Consider the following 22,156-nt stretch of genomic DNA (forward strand, 5'->3'; position numbering starts at 1 on the left):
AAAACTACAATTGCTATATGTTTATAATTTTATTGAAAAGAGAGAACAAAACAACAATATTGACTATTCATTTGCAAATCAAGTCACGAAAAATGTGGTATGTTAGAGGTGGTATGAAGTGTCTTTTGTTGTAACCATAAAGGTCTTAAAGAAATGTTTCATATTCCTCCTCTTCCTCCTCTTCCTCCTCCTCAACTTGTCCTAACATGCTGCTCTTGACCTTTTCTTGTCAGCTCTCATCACTTTACCTTGCACGTCCTCTAGTGCTTGATTCTTTTTTATTGATCGAGCAAAGTGAACATTAAGAACATTTCTCTCCTTTGCAGGGCCAAATATTAGCTCACTGTAATGATATCTAGTGCTTATTAAGCTTAATTCCATCCTCTTTGTCTTTTTGTTTTCTGTCAGACGGTGAACTTTGACCTGACCAAGAACTACCTGGACCTGGTGGTGACTTACACTACTCTGATGACCATACTGTCTCGCATAGAGGAGAGGAAAGCCATCATAGGGCTATACAACTACGCCCATGAGATGACACACGGAGCCAGGTGACTGAACCACACACACAAACACACTGTTAACACACACACACAGGAATAATAAGTGTGTAAAAATGTAAAAAGTCAAGCGATGGCGGTCGTCTCTATAGTAACCGTGGTATTGTGTGCGTCGTAGTGACCGGGAGTACCCCAGGTTGGGCCAGATGATCGTGGATTACGAGAACCCTATGAAGAAGATGATGGAGGAGTTTGTTCCACATGGAAAGGTGGGACAGCTGTGTTAATACTCAGCAGTGTACAAACATTTTTTTTGTCATTTCATGTGCCTTTTCTCATGTAAAATGGTGCCAAGTAAACTACTAGGCGGCTGTGGCTCAGAGATTGAGCACGTCGTCGACCAAACAGATGATCGGTCAGTTTGATCCCCGACTCCTCCAGTCCACATGACGAGGTGTCCGCGGGCAAGACACTGAACCCCAGATTGCCCCAAAAGTGCGCCTGTGAATGAATGATGTGTGAATGTGAATACAGTTTTAAAACACTTTTAGTAGTCAAAAGCACTAGAAATGCACTATAGAAGATAGTCCATTTACCATTTAGTGGTTGATATTAAGACCTTCAGTGTATACTGTGTTACAAAGCCACTGTTGCCACAGCACCACTAGTACCACTTTCAGATCAGTCAGTCAGAATGAGACTCCTGTCTCCTGCTCTGTAACTGGGAGCTGAAATATCGTCTTAATTTAAGGGAAAATAAAGTAATGTGGTGAAGAATCCAGACATCTCCACTGCAGCTCTTTATGCAACTGCCATCAGTGTGCAGTTTATCACTGTACAATAATTTAGCTCATATGTCCCTCTCATCGCCTTGTATATCTGTAAGGCTATGGAAAAAAACCCACTCTGTATTCTCTCCGTTCTTGTTCTTCTCTCCCTCCTGTCTCCCCTCCTGTCCCTGCCTTTCTTCCTTTCTCTTACCCTTTCTCTTACCTCTCCTCCAGTCCCTGTCGGATGCTTTGATCAGTCTTCAGATGGTCTATCCCAGGAGGAATCTGTCCGCTGACCAGTGGAGGAATGCCCAGCTGCTCTCTCTCATCTCCGCCCCCTCCACCATGCTCAATCCTGCACAGTCAGACACTGTTAGTATGACGCTGACTGCACTAAACCTATATATGTGATCTGATTATTAATTATAGTGCTCGATCTAAGGGGGAATGAAATTAAATTGCTTATGTTTCAATATTTAGTAATGAGTAATTAAAACTATAAACTCAGATCTAAAAGAAAATATATGGTAGCCTGAGCCCCAAGCCATTCACCTTTATGTACTCCACACTCCTCTGAGGCCATATATTTCTGTCTTATTAATTTAACTGGAAAAGTTGACTGTGAAATCGCGTGCAGATGATCTGATCCTCTCTGCCTCTTACTCCTCTTAGATGCCGTGTGAATATCTGTCACTGGACACAATGGAGAAGTGGATTGTTTGTGAGTGCCGTAGAAACATGGATTCAGACCTTCTATGTTGGTGTCAGGGCCTGTTCATTTAGTCATGCGTTTCTCTCTGTTCCCTCCCCAGTTGGTTTCATCCTGTGCCATGCAGTGCTGAACAGCGACGCGGCAGCTTTGTCTCTGTGGAAGCTGGCTCTGCAGAGCTCCACCTGCCTCTGTCTGTTCAGGGATGAGGTCTTCCACATCCACAAGGCTGCAGAGGATCTGTTTGTGAACATCAGAGGGTGAGAGCATCTACATGCCAGGACAGAAAAACTCTCTTTAATTGTTTAAACCATTCGTTTTACAAAAAAACACCACATTTCCTTTGGTCACAGCTTCTGAAATTTGAGGTTTGGCTGCTCAATTTTATAAGCTTGTCAGGTGAATATCTTTTTTGGACTGTTGTCTGGACAAAACGAAGACATCACTTAATCATCGTGATAGACATGTTTCAGTATTTTTCAGCATCCTTACATTAAGTCTGCAGTGCAAAGCTTTTGTTTCCCCCATCTGGCGGTTACAGTAATTACACAAATGACTTGTGCTCATGACATATGTCCACATCAGCCACTTTCTTTCTTTCTTGCCTATAATCCTTCGCCTGAATGCCCAGTTTCTTTTTTCTATCTGGAGCATCAGAAACGTTTCTTAGACGCTTCCTTGGTTTTTTGGTCATACTCCCAGTTTCGATGGTCTACTCTGTCGCTTTGGTTGCTCCCCCTTTCAGCTCTGGCAAACCAATCATTGCCAGTTGACATAAAACACATCACTACTGGCGAGCCAGCGCAGGAATGTCGCCACAGACACCAGATTAAAAAACTCAGGAATGCTGTGAAATACAAAGACATTCACCTGGTGGTGACAGGCTTGATCAGCATTGTGTGAACTTAAAGGTTTGAACGTAATGAACGTTCATTTATATGTAAAAGTCCCTCACTCTGGCTTTAAACCTTATTCCCAGATAGCAGAAAACCATATCACAGACTTGCAGGCTGTAAAATACAATTGCTCAGTACGTTTTTGATGTTTGAACACATCCTTTCTGCTTGTGTGTTTTTCAGGTACAACAAACGCATCAATGACATCAGAGAGTGCAAGGAACAGGCCCTGTCTCATGCGTATGTACCAAATCTTTTTACTAATCCCTTCATCATATTCCAACTGCAATTTCCTTTTTGTTCCTCAGAACCAAAACATACTTCACATTTTCTGTTTTATTCATTTATATTCCTGTTCTTTTTTCTGCTTCCCGTTTTTAACCTTCATTTCAGTAATCTTCTAGCCTTTAGTCTCTCTCTCTCTCTCTCTCTCACACACACAGAAACATCACCTTCTTCTGTTCTTTATCCCTCATTCAGTTTTTTCCCCCCTGTGTTATCCTCCCCTCTTTGTCTCCCCTTCTGTCTCATCTTTGCTTTTATCCTCATTACTTATTCCGTCTTCCCCTTTCATCTTCATTCTCTTCTGCCATCACTGGCATCTACGCACTTTTGTCCTCTTGCAGGATTGTCCTGAAAGTGTCAAAGTACCACTGAGTCATGATGCTTGTGTGTTTTGATGCTCTGCTCTGACTTCCTCTGTCTGCCCGGCTCTCTGCAGAGGCTCGATGCACAGAGAGAGGCGCAAGTTCCTCCGATCAGCTCTGAAGGAGCTGGCTACTGTTTTAGCTGACCAGCCTGGACTTCTAGGTCCTAAGGTAATACAAAATACCACCTTAAACAGTAAAATAACAGCTTAATTAACCCTAGATTCAGATTTGGAGGAGTTAGGTAAGCAGTTCTAAATGACCAGCCTGTGTAAGTAATACGTAAGATAGCATTGCTTTAAAAGCAGTGTTATACCACCTTAAGTTGCTCTATTTAGTTAGATCATTGACTTGAATATCACAATACAAAGCATATAATAACTAAACATTGTCAAATAAAAATACACAAGTCATGGAGTCAATAATGCTACACAAGTATCCCAGCTTATTGGGGCTTTTTACCACCTTAAAAGGCCCTGTAGTATTCTGTGCCCCCATAAATGTATAACAGAATATATTTTCTAAGGCTGACTGACTATTTGGTTTGCAGACAGAGAGAATACGGCCAACTGCTCTTGGTGATTTATTTTTCAATTATTTAACTGCATATTTCTCAATTTTTGCCTGATTCGGTGCCCCTAGGCGTTATTCGTGTTCATGGCCTTGTCATTTGCCCGTGACGAGATCATCTGGCTGCTTCGACACGCCGACAACATCCAGAAGAAAAGCACAGACGACTTCATAGACAAGTACGAAAGCACACACACCTGCATGAACATACAGACAGGTGTTCACTCACACCTCCAGTAACACAATCAATACATCCTCAGCTTATTTTCAGTTTGTTTGCTTGTGTCGCTTTAGTCCAACGTGTGTGTGTGTGTGTGTGTGTTTCAGACACATAGCAGAGTTGATCTTCTACATGGAGGAGCTCAGAGCTCACGTCAGGAAGTACGGTCCTGTGATGCAGCGATACTATGTCCAGTACCTGTCCGGTTTTGATGCTGTGGTGCTGAATGAACTGGTGCAGGTATGTGCGCATGTGCACACAGCGTTCTGGAAATGTACACACTTTTACACAAAATCTGACCACAGGACAGGATGCAGGGTTACTGCAGTTTTTAAATCTATATGATATAACACATTCAGAGGACACAGTGATAAATATGTCACAAGGTATTTAATTCATAACTTCATGTCTTAATTTAAGTTTTGGAAGCCTCAAAGTTCAGTTAGTTGAAATTGATGTAAATGAACGTTTTAGACTATATATTTTCTGCACTGCACTTGTCTTTCTAACCAGTTTTCCCTCCTGTCTTTATCTGATAGAACCTGTCTGTGTGTCCAGAGGATGAGTCCATAATCATGTCTTCATTTGTCAACACTATGACCTCTCTCAGTGTTAAACAAGGTAAACTGTTACTTATTGTACGAAGAGGGAGGAGGAGTGATAACACAGTGGCAGTATTATAGAGTTTTTTTACTCGTACTATTCAGTAGTTGTGATACAGGTAACTGGCCATGCATTAGTTACGATAATTTGTGGTGATTCTTAGCGAATTTTTGTGATTTTGTGTTTCAGTGGAGGATGGAGAGGTGTTTGACTTCAGAGGCATGAGGCTGGATTGGTTCAGACTGCAGGTGTGCTCACAAATCTAGTGCTTGAACTCTTTACAAACATTTATCTAAAGCTCAGTGATGCGTTCTTCCAGAAGAGTAATGGTCTCACGGTCTAAGGGGAAACTATGGCACTGATCAGTACAAAAATATAATAGATATGTGTTATTTTGTTCTTCATGCTGTTTCTGACTGTTTTCCCTGCTGCAGGCCTACACGAGTGTCTCTAAAGCCAGTCTTGGTATAGCTGATCACAAGGAGCTTGGTAAAATGATGAACACCATCATCTTCCACACAAAGATGGTGGACTCTCTGGTGGAGATGCTGGTGGAGACATCAGACCTGTCCATCTTCTGGTGAGTCGCACTCGCACACATCAACATACACAATATGTAGCATGACCTGAGACAGCTGGATGCTCTTCAGTCATTTTTAACACACACTTAACTTAAATAATTTGATTGAAGTGTGTATCGCTCATAAAATCCACCTCATAAAATCCATCATCTGCGTTTTTTGTGTGTGTGTAGCTTCTACAGCCGTGCATTTGAAAAAATGTTCCAGCAGTGCTTGGAGCTTCCCTCCCAGAGCCGACACTCCATTTGCTTCCCTCTACTCTGCACACACTTCATGTCCTGTACACATGAGCTCTGTCCTGAGGAGGTAAGCACACACACACACACATATATGTACACCAATAAGCACTTGTGCTGTCTTACACTAATACATATGAGAAACAATTAAAACACATGCTCAATACCAGGTTCATTGCTGTTCAATAATTGCTGTAAAATGATGTTTTCTAGTATTGTTATGTTATTACCGATGTATATAGTCCTACTTCCAGTGTTTTAAGTTTTTTCCTTACCGTGTATTTATTTAACTGTACTATATTCATTGTGGATGCAGCTGTAACAATACAATTTCCCAGTCTGGGATCAATAAGGTACATCTGTCTATCTAGCTATCTATGTAGCTAGCTATCCATGGTGTCTGACCTTGTGTGTTCTTGCTTTTCTTGCTCCACAGCGCCACCACATAGGGGATCGAAGCCTGTCGCTGTGTAACATGTTTCTGGATGAAATGGCCAAGCAGGCCAGAAACCTGATCACTGACATCTGCACTGAACAATGTACTCTTAGCGACCAGGTAGGAGCACACACACTAAATGAATATCATTTTGGGAAATACACTATTTGGTTGCGTTTTATTTTTTGCATAGAGTTAAATGAGAAGGTTGATGCATCTCTCATATTTGTACAGTGAATATAAGACTACAGCCGTTTAGTTTAGCGTAGCATAATTACAGGATACAGGAGGAAACAGCCAGTCTGTTTCTGCCCAATTGTTACAGCTGCCAGCACATCTAAAGTTCACTGATGAACACGTGTGTTAAATCTCTACAAAAACTGAAGTGTCAAAATGACAGTTTGCTGTTTTATGGGGTCATGTGCAGGACTATTTCTTAGCTCTGAGCAGTCGCCAGGCAACCGGCAGACACGCCAGCAAGTATTGATCAGATATGAGAGTGATTATTGATCTTTTCATTTTGCTCCCCGTCAGAAAGCGAATAAGTGAAAATGTCAAACTGCTCTGAATTTTTAATGTCACCAGTGTGTGAGAACAGCCCTTTTGTTGATGCATGTTATTAAGAGCTTCTTAGTTTTATCTCTATCAGTTTCCCTTCTTACTTAAAAGTAAGCTGCTGTTTTTAAAACGTTAGCCAGGCCCTGAACGATCGCTCTTTCTCTATTTCCTTCCTTACCTCAATCTCTTATTTATCCCCGCCTGTGTGTTTTTTTTTTTTCTGTTTATACTTTAATGTCTTTCTTTGTCTAATCTCTCTTCTATGTTTCCATCTATAGCTGCTTCCAAAGCACTGCGCGAAAACCATCAGCCAGGCCGTGAACAAGAAGAGCAAGAAGGCGACGGGGAAGAAGGGCGAGCCGGAGAGAGAGAAACCCGGAGTTGAGAGCATGAGGAAGAACAGACTACTGGTCACCAAGTCAGTTGATTAGACAGACCTGACTCTTTCTGTTCTCTGTCTCTTAATGCCTCTGTTGATGAGTAATGATTACTTAGTCTGCTGTAATTAACGAATGATAGATTAATGTTGTCATTTTTCTGCAGTAGTAATGATAAGGATAATATTTAGCTGTTTATTTTCATATAAACACCTCAAATAGTTGTATTTTATTTGTACATAGTGAATCCTGCACACTCTGATTATTATGACTATGTCCTGTATGTGTGGAGGATTTGAGGATTTAACATGGTCACATACATACATGTACAGTACCTCTACCTCCTCCATCTTTGACATTTTTGTTCTTTTGCAGTTTCCCCGCACCGATCATTAAAAAGTTTCATTTTGACCTTTTCTCCTTTTTCCAGTCTGGATAAACTCCACACAGCGTTATCTGAACTCTGCTTCTCCATCAACTACGTTCCTAACCTGGCAGTCTGGGAGCACACATTCACACCGAGAGAGTACCTCACCTCGCACCTGGAGATCCGATTTACCAAGTAAACAGAAACACACGCTGATAAAACACAAAAGACGGTTGAAATTTATTTTTGTCCAATTCTGATATACCACAGGTTGCCAACCTTGTTTATCGTCTTTTGTTTACCTTTTTAAGTTAACTAACTACTTAACATTTAGCTCTCAATTCGTAGCAAAAGCATTCATTTCTAGATCGACATATTTAAAAGCAGATTAATTGAGCATGTTGGATAGGACGTTTCCATCTTATTAAGGAAATAAGAGGTTAATAGAGGGCGTCTACAACAGTCTTACAGCAACAAAAACCGTTTATAGTCTGTTTAGTTTAGAGTTACATTTGAGTTACTCGTGGTAATAATGTCCGACTGAGTTTTTACTGAATTTTGTGTCTTTTTTTTAAATCTCTCACTCCCTCTTTCTCTAGGTCTATAGTGGGGATGACCATGTACAACCAGGCTACTCAGGAGATAGCCAAGCCCAGCGAGCTGCTGACCAGCGTCCGGGCCTACATGACCGTGCTTCAATCCATAGAGAACTACGTCACCATTGACATCACCCGGGTCTTCAACAACGTCCTCCTGCAGCAGACACAGCACCTGGACAGCCACGGGGAACCCACCATCACCAGTCTATACACAAACTGGTCCGTGCGCTTGAGCAGACATTCATTGAGCTTCGTTTCCTGACGACAGGATTTGCTGTTAGCACAGAAACCCCCAACAGACGGATTAAAATCCTATTTAGCAACATGACTACAGATTTATTTCTGAGATTCACATGTGGTTTTAAAATTCAGTAAAGACAACGTTCCTGATATGCACTCAATAATCAGAGGGAGGATTAAAACATGTAACCAATACTGACGATATGTTTTTTTTTTGTTTGTGAGTGTAGGTACCTGGAGACGTTGCTCCGTCAGGTCAGCAACGGGCACATCGCCTACTTCCCCGCCATGAAGGCCTTCGTCAACCTGCCCACAGAGAACGAGCTTACTTTCAATGCTGAGGAATACTCCGACATCTCAGGTACAAACACACACATATGCATACAGACTGTCTCGTGTGTATAGTTAAGATGTCTGATGGACAGTTCTTGGTTTGGCTGCTCTTGCTTTTGACTGATTTCTGCTACAAATAGCAATGATGAACTGTCTTTGCTGTTGTTTTTGTAATCGCTGTCACAGAGATGCGTTCTCTGTCTGAGCTGCTGGGGCCGTACGGTATGAAGTTCCTCAGTGAGAGTCTGATGTGGCACATCTCATCACAGGTCGCTGAGCTCAAGGTAAACGGCTACAATCACAGAGAAATACTCACACATGCAAAACACAGTTTTAACCTTTATCACAGGAACTACTTTCAAGTTGTGGAGGAAGCATTTAGGTCCTTTTACTCAAGTAAAAGTACTAATACCACACTATAAAAATACCCTTGTACAAGTAAAAGTCCTGTATTTATAAGATAAGATAGAAGTGTAGAAAAATATATTTGAAGCATTAAAAGTAAAAGTACTCATTGCAATGACTGTTATACTATTGTGTATTATATCATTAGATTATTATTCCTCATGCATTACCACTACTGCTTACCATAATTTCCAAGACGACATTAATTTGAAAATCTACAAAAACACTATTGCTAACTGTTGGTGTGTCGTCTCCATGTAGAAACTGGTGGTAGAGAACATGGAGGTGTTGACCCAGATGAGGACCAGCTTTGACAAACCAGACCACATGGCCGCCCTCTTCAAGAAACTCACATGTGAGCATAAAAGCACCCACACACACGCTTAGTACTGTTCTCCAGGGCCGCCAGATTTTCAGGCAAATGGTGTTTGACAGCTGATATTTAACTACATTCCCACTCCAGCTTGAGATTTGAGAAACCATGTCTGTATTTTCTTGTACTGTTACAGTTTTGTTAAACACTTGTAAATGTTAATATTGCCTAAGCAATTAAAAGTCAATACAGAGCACAACGCCACAAAGCCTGAATTAAAACAAGTCTTTGGAAGTAATTAGTGTAAAATGTATACACTGCATCTCACTGATTTACCAAACAATTTGTTAGACTGCATCCTAATTGACACATTTGTTTATATTTTTATGTGTGTAGCTGTGGACAGTGTGTTAAAGAGAATGACCATCATTGGAGTCATATTGTCCTTCCGCTCCCTCGCTCAGGAGGCTCTCAGAGATGTAAGACACACACACACACACACACACACACACACACACACACACACACACACACACACACACACACAGTTGTGATGGATGGATGAAGCTGGAAATAAAAATATTGAAAATGCACAAGAACCACAATCAGAAAATAAACCTGCTCCACAAAGAATAGTAATCATGAAATCACACACAGTCAGTAAATCATTGATTAGACTGTTTTGGCATCATTAGTGCTACAACAAATCAAATTCAGGTGACTGACAGCAGGTCATGCAGCATTTTAATGTGTCTAATGCGCTTATTTATGTTCTTAGATCTCGCTAGGAAATTACTGATTGTATTATTCGACTGCGAGTCGTCAGCATGTCGTCAGCATAATTACAAACGGATGGATGCAGAGGCGTCTTTCATAGCAATATTCCCAGAGGTATCATTAGGTACATTGAGTTAGAAACAAATACAGCAGACCTCAGTTTTTAAATGCTTTTGATTGTCAAATTACAGAAACGTATATTTTGCTTAAACAGATCTAACAGACACATTATAACAGTTCACAGTTGCCGGAACAGTTCGCAATCAGTTCATGGATTTAGTAGTAATTTGAATGTTGAAATGATGCTGAAATATCATGTCTAGTATCAAAGTACAGTGTGGTTGATGTGTTTGCTTTCACACCACAAACAAACTGCCCCCCTGACCCTCAGTGTCCCGTTAGAAAGGGCTGTTTGACGGGCAGGTAAAGCAGTCAGTCTGTGGTTAGTCTGTTTTTTGAGTTTCAGTCAGTCAGTTTATCTGATTTGACTGATTAATGATCATATTTGAATTTCTGGGCCGCAGGCGCTCTACCCCTTGGCAAAGTGCTGCTAGAAAGGCTCACCCTCTGGCTCCATGAGTGGATAGTGAAATGATTTGTTAATCTGAGCATCCCCTTTGGCTATTCAGGAAGAGCCGTCAAATGTGGGACAAAGTTCTTGTCCTCATAGGTTTGATTTGTACACGTAGGTTTGATTCATAGCTGTAATCTTGGGATTCATACATCCAGTTCAGTCTGTTCATTCAGTTATTTTTCACACATTCAGACATTTGACTATTATTACAGACTATTTTCACAGGTTCAGATGTGGTCGAGCACAGCTGCAATACTTTCCACCCTATATATAATATGGTTTCCAAGTAAAACCAACATAAATGTCATACATTTTGAACATGTCTTGCTGGGTCCTGATGCCAGACTGTCTCTGTCTCTCTCCAGGTGTTATCCTGTCACATTCCTTTCTTGGTCAGTTCAGTGGAGGATTTCAAGGACCACATTCCCAGAGAGACAGACATGAAGGTAAAGCTTACAGACGAACAGGAATGAAATAACCTAACGTCAGTGTTAACTTACGTTCTCTCTCTCCTCGTGTGTTTATATGAATCTTTGTGTGTTTTCAGGTGGCCATGAATGTCTACGAGCTGTCATCAGCAGCAGGTTTACCCTGCGAGATCGACCCAGCTCTGGTCGTGGCTCTGTCTTCACAAAAGAGTGGTGAGAGACGCTAACACACACACACACATCCCATCTCCTAATGAACCTCCTCCGTGTGGTCGTGTGTGTGTCCACCGTGAATCTTACTGTCAGATCTAGTAACATATTTCCGTATTTTGTACATTTCTGTACCATTTTCAGAGCAGCACAAGTCTGAATTGAACTGAATTGCCACCAGATTAACATAAAGGCTAAACGTGCACAGACAGAGAGAATAAATGCTCGTCTCGTACCGCCTTCCACAGGATGGCTGCGGGTTCTTAACAAATTTTAAATTCAAATTTACCAATAAAAGGCCTTAAAACTTATTAAATACTCCTAAATTCTGTTAGGGAAGGTCTTAAACATTTATTCATTGAATGCTGTCAGCATGATCCAACATCGACTCCAAGCGCAAAATGGTCATTTTAATCTTTGTCAGAATCAGTTCAGAGTTGACTTCAAATGTTATTTTGTGACATTTTGGCAACATTGAACACGTTTGTAGACCTTATAATATGCAGCGGAATGTATGTTTTTTGGGGGGTTTTAATTAAGGTTTTTGCTATTCATGTTCGCAAACTTTGCCCCCTGGCAACCACTGTAGCATCTGTCAGGATGCCATGGAGAAGCTAGCCAGTTGGCTAACCTGCACACTCTAACTTTAACCCTTTCTCCACTGTCAAAATATTCCATGTCTGAAATGTCTGTGTTTGCGTCTGTGCAGAGAACATCAGTCCAGAGGAGGAGTATAAGATCGCCTGTCTGCTGATGGTGTTCGTGGCGGTTTCCTTGCCAACGCTGGCCAGCAACGTGATGTCACAGTACAGCCCCGCCATAGAAGGTGGGACGCCGTACTATTGTGTTGTTTTTGGTATCCAAAAAAATCTGGGTGAAAGTCACTTAAAACTGAACCTCTACCAAACTATTCCTTTTCAATATACATATCTTAATACATACTCAAACCACAGCATGTTTGTAATTGTTTCTTCCCCACACTGTTAACCTATTATAAAAATGTTATTAATAAACAAGCCCTAAATTGTGGGATAGAACCAGTTCAGAGCCTGAGAGCAGTGCAGAGGAAAATACCACACATTGTAGGGAACATAATTTACTGCATCAGTGGCATGAGACTATTCTGCATACAAATGAGATCGACCCTGTGCCCTCAGATTGATTCATTTGTGTGCACGAGAGCTTCATTATGAACACGTTTTCATTTATTTAATTATTAATACATTTTAAAGGTCAGTTAACCCAATGTGACCTGTTTAACCTTATTTGTTGCGTGTATTTCAGTGAAAAGATGTGTTCAGTTAAACAAACCTGATATTCAGTGCAATAGAGAGACACTGATATATCTTATCAAAAGCCTCATTTAACAAAGAGATTCGTCACTCAAGGAAGGATTATCAAGACACAGCCTCCTAACAACCTTGAAATGAAAGGCGGCATTGTTAATAAGGGACATTTGAAAAGGATAATGAGTTGTAATGGGCTCCACTATTGTTAGTATGCAGCCGGCGTATTGGCCAGCAATTGGTTTTCCGACAGCACATCTCAATACAAGGCGCGGGTGCAGCCACGCCAACCATTTTGTGAACTAAAACGACATGCACATGTTTTATATTGACATACTTCTCATGCATCTCACATACACTAGTAATGGCAGCATGAAATACAGAAATGAAATCCATTATTTCCTTGCTGGACCGGTAGTTGAACGTTTTGTATGCTGGAGAATCTCCCTGCTGCGAAAGTCATAAAGAGCCACACATGTCAGAAATTCAGCCAGAGTTAATTGATTTTCAATCACAGGTGACATCTTCTTGTTCTGTTACTAACGGTGTGTGTTTGCTGCCCTCTGCAGGCCACTGCAACAACATCCACTGCCTGGCCAAAGCCATCAACCAGATCGCTGCTGCTCTCTTCACCATCCACAAGGGGAGCATAGAGGACCGCCTCAAAGAGTTCCTGGCTGTAAGATCAAAATATGATTTCAGTGTTAAACATGTTGTGGCTGACATAGAGGCAGGATGTAGAAACAACTGTCACACCTCAGCAGGGCCTAATTCTGTCATGTTGCTCACGGTCTGTGCATAACTTGTCTGAGGTGCAGTAAAGCTGTAAATGTCTCAGATATGGTGTAATATAAATGGAGACATGTTAATGGCTGTATTTTTACTAAAAAGGGTGGAGTAGTTGGAGGGGTGAGATGGGGGCTCCTTATTGCATCATCAGCCCCCTCTGTGTAACTATAGCAGCTGATAAAAACACCACAAGGTGCACATGGGTCAGAAGAGACAAAGCCATTAGCTAAAAAAGTTCCCATTTCCTTGCAGAAATTTTAGAAATTCACTCAAAACATATAAAATATCAAATAAACATTAAACAGACAAACATTACTTTTCTCTCTCTGTGTGTTCGTGTGTGCAGCTGGCCTCGTCCAGCCTGCTGAAGATCGGCCAGGAGACGGACAAGATGACGACGCGGAACAGAGAATCGGTCTACCTGCTGCTGGACATGGTGAGCGAGAGTGACTGAGGCGCTCCATGCGTTGTGTGGAGTCATAGGACTGGCATAACAATAGAATGCATCTTTTAAAGAGGAAGAAACCAGTTGTGGAAATATAAAGAGGAATAGACGTGTGAAAATTCTGAAAAAATAAAGAGATTGAATAAATGAATGATTTTATATAAAAATATATAAACATTTGTTTAAAAAGTAATTAGTAATTAATATGCAAAATAAATTTAAAAAATGTATATTTTTAGAAATTTTATTGCATTTATTTTTATTCATGTCTGTATGCTTCCACATTTTTTTTTTTACTTCATTATTCTTTTATTTGTTTTCTTATTCTTTTACAGATGTTTCTTTTTTCCCCCTATGACTCCATACGTGTGGTCCAGACCTTTAGTAAAATAATTATACATTGCTGCTTTTTAGTTCTGGTCTAATTTGTTTCCAGTTCATTGAGTAAAGCAACAACACGGTTCTGTTACTGATTAGGAGTGACAACAAAAACAGCATGAATATTTCTACTGCCTGACTGTCTGTGTTGTGTTTTGTGTTTCAGATCGTGCAGGAGTCTCCCTTCCTGACCATGGACCTGCTGGAGTCCTGTTTCCCCTACGTCCTGCTGCGAAACGCCTACCACGCCGTCTACAAACAGAGCATCAGCGCTAACGCATAGACACACAGCGAAGGCCTACCATACTGTCTACCATCGGAGCGTCGGTGTCCGCATATAGACGCATACACAGCAACAAATGCACACTAACAGCAAACACTAAACAGAAAACTAAACACATTAAACTATGCCTACAATGCCTCAACGCACTATTCAGACAAAAATTAAACATGTATGCGTGTCATCTACACAAAAACAGTGACACGCAGAAAACACTAAACATGTAACATTGAGATACAGAACAAATACACTAATAGAACACACAAAATACCCACAATTCAGTGCACAGAGATGACAAAAAACACAACAGTTGGACAAATATGAGCATAAACACTTACATACTAGCTGGATGAAGTTGGGGGATCAGTGTCTTTACTTTAATCATTGTACTTTTTCATGATGTTGCCAGGGACCATAACCATAGCAACACATAATATACCATATGTTTGGTTGGTATAAAAGAACAAAAATATAAATATATAGTATATATATAGTTGACACTAAAATATTATTTTCGTTTTTTTTCTTCTTGTTTTTTTCTTCAATGAAAGATTTGAGGTTTTCAGTGGCCAGCTGACGACTTCTATGTGGTGACGGATTTGGATGCTTACTTTGGGAATGCAAATGATTCTGATGTGATGTGGGTGATTTTTTTTTTTTTTTTTTTTTTGCTTTTATCGAGGAGGATTCCTGTGTTTGATGATGAAAGACGTGTTGCTTGTTACTGTAACTTTACACTCACACACACACACACACACACACACACACACTGACAGACAGACATCCTGAGCAGATATAAAAACGACATACACACTAATCTTTCAACATTTCATAGTGGACAAACACACACTTGTATAACATGGTGATGTTTTCTTTCTTTTTTCAAGCTAGTCGTAACATGAACTTTTTGTGGGTAAAGATATAATATCTGTATTCTTCTTTGATGTGAACTGAACTCGTCTGTTTTTAATGTTTATGTTTTGTTATTTTTATGATGACGACAATGATTATGACGATTTGCCAAATGTGTTGACACTAAAAATTGTGTATCAGGGCTTGGAAGTGGTGGCGTGTTTGGGTATTAATGGGTGAAATGCCATTTTATGTGTTCAGACGGTTTGGACGATAGATGCTCTGGAAACAATCCGCCTGACTCTGCGGCAGCTCATTTAACAGAGGGGGCAACATGAGAACCTCTACAGCGGGAACAAACTTTAAAAAAACAAACTACTGCAGTAATACTACGGCGTTGGCATGGAGCAGCCAGAAACCCTCAGTACACACAAACGCTCCTCACAGCTGTTGTTAATCAACTAAAGGTGCAGTAGGTGCTACTCTTTTTAAGTAGAAATGAACAAGCCAGTGCAAAATACAGTTCTTGTGATCTCACGCAAAAATAATTTCCTGCAACTTCGAAAGGAGGATAAATAAATTTGGCTCTTCTGTGTCTAATTTTGGGGAATAGTGCCTTGCCCAAAGGCACCTTAACAGCAGCTGTTGAGGGTCTTACCACCTACACGCCGTAGTTAGATCAACGTGTTGGTTCCTTTAATTGCTCCTGATAACGTTACTAATTCCTCCACAGAGAAATAAGTAAATCCTAATTGAAAAACCTGGAGCTGCAATAACAAAAAATAAATGTGTATATATATATAAACACCCTTGGTGATGTTTTCACTGGATTTGTAAGCTGCAGTCGATGGGGCATCCTCAAATGAACTTTCCATGTTGCATTTCCACAACGGTTGAACGGGACATTTTTTAGGACAGACAGCCTCCATCCAGACAGACCGACAGATGACTTTTACAAAGTACAGTCTGCTTTATTATTATTATTATTATTTTCCTCGATCAAGGCATGGCAAGGGCTACATATTGAGACACATACACAAACCATGCTCCCTTTATGCCAGCCCTTTGCTAACCTGTCACCGACACCAGGGCTCTGTCGGACTGCTCTTACTGCATACTATTCCACAGAGGACGTTGCAAAGTGAAGTCACATTTACAGCATGTAGCAGGAATACACTAAAGTCTAGTAAATGACGCGTCTGCACTTTACAGTAGATCCCGTGTCTATTTCTACAGTGTATTTTAGTCGGTAGTAGTATGCATTTTAAGCATGGAAGGACAGATCTGTGAGCGCATTCAGCCATTTGATGTGGAATGGTTGCTGTTTTCTTTCTAACCTCTTTTTTTGTGTCTGATTCCACCGTGTAACTTCAATGACATGAATAAAATAAACTTTAGGGCTGTGTCAGACCTGAGCTGTGAGTGTGTGACGGTCGATTGTGCTCTTGGCCTCAGCTGAGATGGGAGTCGGTAAGTGATAAACCTTTATTATAAACCATGTTTGATAATTAATGCCATCAGGTGGCTATTATAAGTCTTGATCCTATAACCGGTGGTGGGTTGTAACTTAATACTTTTACTTGTGTACTGCGCATGAGTTTGGTTTGAAGGAGTGTGTCCATTTAATACTTATGTGTTTTTAGAGGAAAATATTGTACTTTGACAGCTATAGTCAGGCTACTTTTCAGACTTCACAAAAAAGCATTAGTTTATAGAATATGCTGTTAGAGATTTAAATTATTAACAAATGATTAAATTATCGAAGTATCTAAAAGATAAGTATATAAAATGTGATTTTTGTGAGTTTACAAAATCTTGGTGTATTTGCACAGTTTTTGAAGGAACTCAGCAGGTAGGTTGTTCCAGACATCAATGCTGAGAAAAACAGGCAGATACTTATCCATATTGATTTGATTTTTGATTTTTCTCCTCACTCACTTTGCATTTTGTTAATCGCTAAAAATAAATTATTCAGTTTTAAATTTTTGAAAGAATTCTTACTTTACAGCACTTGTTCACACCTGCCTAAGACTTTTGCACAGTACTGTACTGTAATTTATATACTACAAATATAAGATCTTGCTGGTGTTGACATGAAAAGTATCTCACTTAACTGATGAAAGTTCATTTTGGGAAAGTAGTTAAAATGCCTGTAGTATCTGCTTACTGCTTGTAAAAGAAATCAGACCCAAACTTTGTTTTTCTGACAGTGTGCAGATATGAACTATAATTACCAATACAGATGTTATCTTAATAACTAGTCAGCTGTTCATCATCACATATTTATTTCAGTTTAGGTTTTATACAAAGTTAGTCCCCATTTCACGGCAAATTTGTCTGAGAGAATTACAAAAACTCTGATTTCTGAACATTTACATCTGCAGCAGTCATGATGAGACCAGCAGATACGTCCATTCCTGTGGTGTCTAACAAAAGCCACAAGGGGGCACCCCAAGAAAACTAACACTGTAATACTGGAACAAAGAAGAAGGGGTGTTATACTTTTACATTTCTATTGTGTATAAAATGCTAAAATGTTTTATTGCTGTCATTAATATTGTAAGGATACACACTGCATATACAGATTAACAGGAAAACAGTTTATCCATCATTGAATCAATGAAAATACATTGAACTTATATGATTTATCTTCCCATAGAGTTTATTCAAAGATGAGTCAAAACCTGTGCTGGTCAATTGTAAACTGATATTTCACTTTGCATATTGTGGCATCTGTAAAAGTAGTAGAACAGACTGTTTGATTAAAGACAAATCGCAAATTCTGTTGGGATAAAAGGTAACAAGTCCGCCTTTTAAATCAAATACCATCATTTCTACAGGTTAACAGCCATGTTACATTAATTATCTAACAATCATGAAATATTTTTTTACTATCAAGATTTTTATTGTATGTTTTTAATTTGGTTTTGAGTAAACTGGCACTTAATACATCAGACAGACAATACATCATCCAGAGTAGGCTTTCATCACCCTATTAAACTAAAACTTTTTTAATTGTGGTGACGAGGAAACAAGGTTTCTTTGCCGCCTTGCCTATTTTTGAGGGAGAACAGTTCCCTGTCCCACTTAGACAGTAACAGTGTAAACACCTCAAACAAACCGGTTTAGATTGTTAATTTTTGTGTGCAGTTGACTGCATCAGCAGTAAATCCCAAAATGCTGATCTCTGATTTGTTCCCCCACCGTGTCATAAAAAAAAAAAAGGTCCTGACTATTGTTCTACTGGCTCCAAGCTACATGCTAATGCTATATGCTCATGTGGTGGCCAGTGTGTGAAACAAGTCACCTGTATTTATTGACTCTATAGAGGCTTAGCTTATCTTAGGGCTGCAAACCATTTTTACCTGCATGAATTTAACATTAACAGTAGTTTAATGCTAATATCACATTGAACTACTCTCGTCAGCCACAACCCATATCGCGAGGGCAGGACCGTGGGCCTGTGTGTGCTCATTTGCTTGCATCATGGTGGCAAATAACTGTATAAAAATTCATAGCTTCCTGTAACCAAGTGTTGAAGAGAAGGTTGTATTGAAGCCTGGGTTCATTGTAGGTTACTAACACTGGCTGCGGACCAGGCTACAGTGGCCGGGCTAATGTAATGCTGTCGGAGAGCAGTGCTGCTACTAGCTAGTATCCTGTTATAGCGCAGGACTGAAAAGTAAAATATCTGACTGGTTATTTGCTTACCTGAAGGCTCAGTAAGGTAAAAACAGGTGTTCAGGTAGGGCCTCTGGGCATTTAGTGGGGTTATTACACCAGTTCTATGCTGGAGGAATGACTCAAGATGGATCAAATTAATCTTTTCAATGTAGGCCTATTGCATGATCTATGGCAGAGATGATGTGTATTTATAGTGTATTTATAGTGTGTTTTGGCCATCTATACACTAATTCAATTGTGGTGGTGTTCTATTGGTTTTATCTGATAATGTCATTTTATATTAAAGGAGAGTGTCACTTGTTTTGTCCCAGAAAAGGATGGGGACCTGTTGCGAATGTAAGAAGCTACATCTACTGTGATTTAATTAGCCTAAGATGTTGGTTTCAGTTAACTAGCGACAGTTAACCTTTGCTAGCTAGTCATCTTGGTTACAGCTGTAGTAGCCAGCGAACAGTTAGCAGAGCAAATATGAGACTGAACTTATCCAGATCCTTTTGAATATGGTTTCAGTGTGTAAATATTGAAGTGACATTTATGATGTTTGACAAAGTGTTGTCATACATGTCATTTTTTAATGGAAAGCAGCGACATGAAGCGACAAACTGATGCCAGACACTTGTCGCTACATGACTTTTTTTCAGTAATGTATGTAATGTACATTTTAAATCACAGTGTCCACTTGTGGTTGTGTTATCCAGCTAGCTGGCACTGTGCTAGCTAACAATAGCTTCTGTGTATTGCTACTAAACCATGTTTACAAGCTATTAAAGATAATTGTAAATTTATAGCTACATAAGCCCATGACAATAACCACTTCATCAAGTGCTTGAGCAGCACTAAATACGGCGGCTTGGCGTCGATGTAGCTGGCCATGTGCGGCCATTTTGTAGCTTTGTCTCTTGTAGCGTGAACGCAGCATTAGAGGTCAACTCTTGTGGCGGTAATGAATTGTTATCACTTATATCACTTAGCCAGTTAATTTTTTTTTGTAAACTGTTGCTGTTAATTTCTGTTATTACTTCTAATTTGGTTTTGGGAACTTTATGGTAACAAAGAAGTAGCTGTACTAACTGTGAATGACATAGCTTAAGCTGTTAGCCAGTTAGCTAGAAGGTATCATTAATCTCTATCTTGGCTACACTGTGGTAGCTAGCTGGCCAAATATAAAATGTAACTTCTCTAGACTCCTTCCTAAAATATGAAATGACAACATTTGTTATGTAAATGTTTGTTGGTTCGCAGCAGTAGAACAAGTTCCTCTGTGAGTTTTCCCTCCCAAAGTGTTAAGCTGTGGGCCGTCTGACTGGGTGAGTAACTGTTGTGAAGACAGTGAATTGGTATCAGTTTGCTGCTTTAGTTAATATGAACATCATACCTGTGCCTCATTTATAACCCAAAACAAGGCAGCTAAGGGAAAGTTTTAACCTTGGTGAGTATGATACTCATGAGTTGGAGTCCTGTTGAGTTGAATGTGCTAAGTGAGCTCTCTGCTAGCTGGGCTGTTACCAGTCCATTAAGAGTGAAGCTGGTTTTTGACATGTTTTGTTACAGACTCTAATTTAACATAAGCTGCTGTAAACTCTCCCGCTGAATGTCTTGTCACGTAGGTGCTACGCTGAAGATGGACACCAGAGTCTGTTGGTTTGTCCAGAATATCAAGGATGAATTGGCCGGCTCCTCTGTGCACAGACGTCTCTCCCGAATCAGTCGTCCTGAGGGTTGGTTTCCTCCTCGTCCTCCTCTGGTACAGAACTTTTCAGTTTACCTGCACACACACACACACACACACACACACACACACACACACAACTCAAATTTAACACCATCAAATTATTTCCTGTTTTTACACAGCTGAAAATGTGAGACACTACTTACCTGCAGGAGCAAGAGAAAACAAAAAGAAACCAAACCAATGCATAATATTATATTCATATATATTAAGCCCATTATACCAGGTACTATCAAGGAAAGCCAACCACATTAAGTACGATTTTGATTCTACTTAACTACATTTCAAAGGCTTATATTGTACTTTTTCATCCACCACATTGATTTGTAAGCTTTAGTAGCTTTGCAGATTCAGATTCTTAATACAAAATCGGACAATACATTTTAATTATATATTAGTGTGGATTAAACTAACCAGCAGAACAGAAGGTTATTAAAATTACCTCCACCTTTACCAGCTGTAGCATTACTATGGCGAACACATTAATGCATCAATGATTATAATTGAATAATATGACACGCAACAGTTGAAACAGTTGCAGCTTTACTTGAGTACATTTTTAAACACAGGACTTTTACTGGTAACACAGTATTTCACCCACCAACCCCACCCATCACCACAACCACTAGGTTTTGACAATACCACATAAAGTGGTGACAGTGAAAGAGAAGCTAAATATAAACTAAAAGCAATATTGTATTTTGATATTTTGGTGTAATACAATAACTATATCCTTGTCCTGAGTTGCTGCATGGAAACAAACACATAATTACCTGAAATGGTGCCAGACTTACTTAAAATATAACTAAGGAACTGTTTGTGCTGAGCAACCTTTACTGCCAAAGTCTAATAAATCCTCCTGTTTCCAACTATACGCTGGAAATACCTGTTAAATCCCTGAAGAAGAGCAGGAATCAGACCAAGAATAATTACGTTTGTCAATAACAGAAAGCCAGAAATGACAATTCAAGGTATTAAAGGAAATAAACACATGCATATTGAGGTCATAGCTTTGAACTTAAACCAGAGTATTCTGCTTTGTACAAGCTATTATGGTGGATCCCATTTGTTTCTTTCCTCCCCATCCCATCTGTTGACATTTGGCCTCTACAGGGCCATGTGATTAAAAACACTGGGACACATGTTCATGAACCAAACACTCATTCACAAATACACAGAGACGGTTCAGCTGTTAATGTAGTAACGGGGGATGTTGAACTCCAAACAGTCGGGTCACACAGATGTCAAGAAGGTATGTAATGCTATTTACTGCTGCATCAATGGTGCACACAAACAAAACATCACGTCCTTCCTAAAACCCTTTTTTCCCCCTTTAATCTAGCACTCTAAATGTTTTAATCTCT

The 22,156-nt window shown here is 39.8% G+C and overlaps 1 protein-coding gene across 2 annotated transcripts in view; it reads left to right on the plus strand.

Annotated features, from left to right (window-relative positions):
- nckap1 (NCK-associated protein 1) overlaps positions 1–16,794 on the plus strand; it is a 31,572-nt gene extending 14,778 nt beyond the window's left edge. For both annotated transcript variants that reach the window (XM_070840523.1, XM_070840524.1), the window contains exons 5-31: positions 409–551; positions 679–769; positions 1,505–1,642; positions 1,943–1,991; positions 2,083–2,239; positions 3,059–3,115; positions 3,597–3,693; positions 4,165–4,271; positions 4,420–4,552; positions 4,852–4,933; positions 5,105–5,163; positions 5,350–5,495; positions 5,670–5,802; positions 6,169–6,288; positions 7,005–7,144; positions 7,534–7,665; positions 8,070–8,288; positions 8,540–8,670; positions 8,829–8,926; positions 9,309–9,402; positions 9,757–9,839; positions 11,077–11,157; positions 11,259–11,352; positions 12,059–12,175; positions 13,205–13,314; positions 13,771–13,860; positions 14,414–16,794. In XM_070840523.1, the coding sequence (XP_070696624.1) occupies positions 409–551; positions 679–769; positions 1,505–1,642; positions 1,943–1,991; positions 2,083–2,239; positions 3,059–3,115; positions 3,597–3,693; positions 4,165–4,271; positions 4,420–4,552; positions 4,852–4,933; positions 5,105–5,163; positions 5,350–5,495; positions 5,670–5,802; positions 6,169–6,288; positions 7,005–7,144; positions 7,534–7,665; positions 8,070–8,288; positions 8,540–8,670; positions 8,829–8,926; positions 9,309–9,402; positions 9,757–9,839; positions 11,077–11,157; positions 11,259–11,352; positions 12,059–12,175; positions 13,205–13,314; positions 13,771–13,860; positions 14,414–14,530 (3,018 nt within the window). In that variant the 3' untranslated portion in view covers positions 14,531–16,794. The remainder of the gene's footprint in view (positions 1–408; positions 552–678; positions 770–1,504; positions 1,643–1,942; positions 1,992–2,082; positions 2,240–3,058; positions 3,116–3,596; positions 3,694–4,164; positions 4,272–4,419; positions 4,553–4,851; positions 4,934–5,104; positions 5,164–5,349; positions 5,496–5,669; positions 5,803–6,168; positions 6,289–7,004; positions 7,145–7,533; positions 7,666–8,069; positions 8,289–8,539; positions 8,671–8,828; positions 8,927–9,308; positions 9,403–9,756; positions 9,840–11,076; positions 11,158–11,258; positions 11,353–12,058; positions 12,176–13,204; positions 13,315–13,770; positions 13,861–14,413) is intronic.
- The last annotated feature ends 5,362 nt before the right edge of the window (positions 16,795–22,156 follow it).

This window comes from Pempheris klunzingeri, chromosome 12 (genome assembly GCF_042242105.1).
Source record: "Pempheris klunzingeri isolate RE-2024b chromosome 12, fPemKlu1.hap1, whole genome shotgun sequence".
Lineage (NCBI taxonomy): Eukaryota > Metazoa > Chordata > Actinopteri > Acropomatiformes > Pempheridae > Pempheris > Pempheris klunzingeri.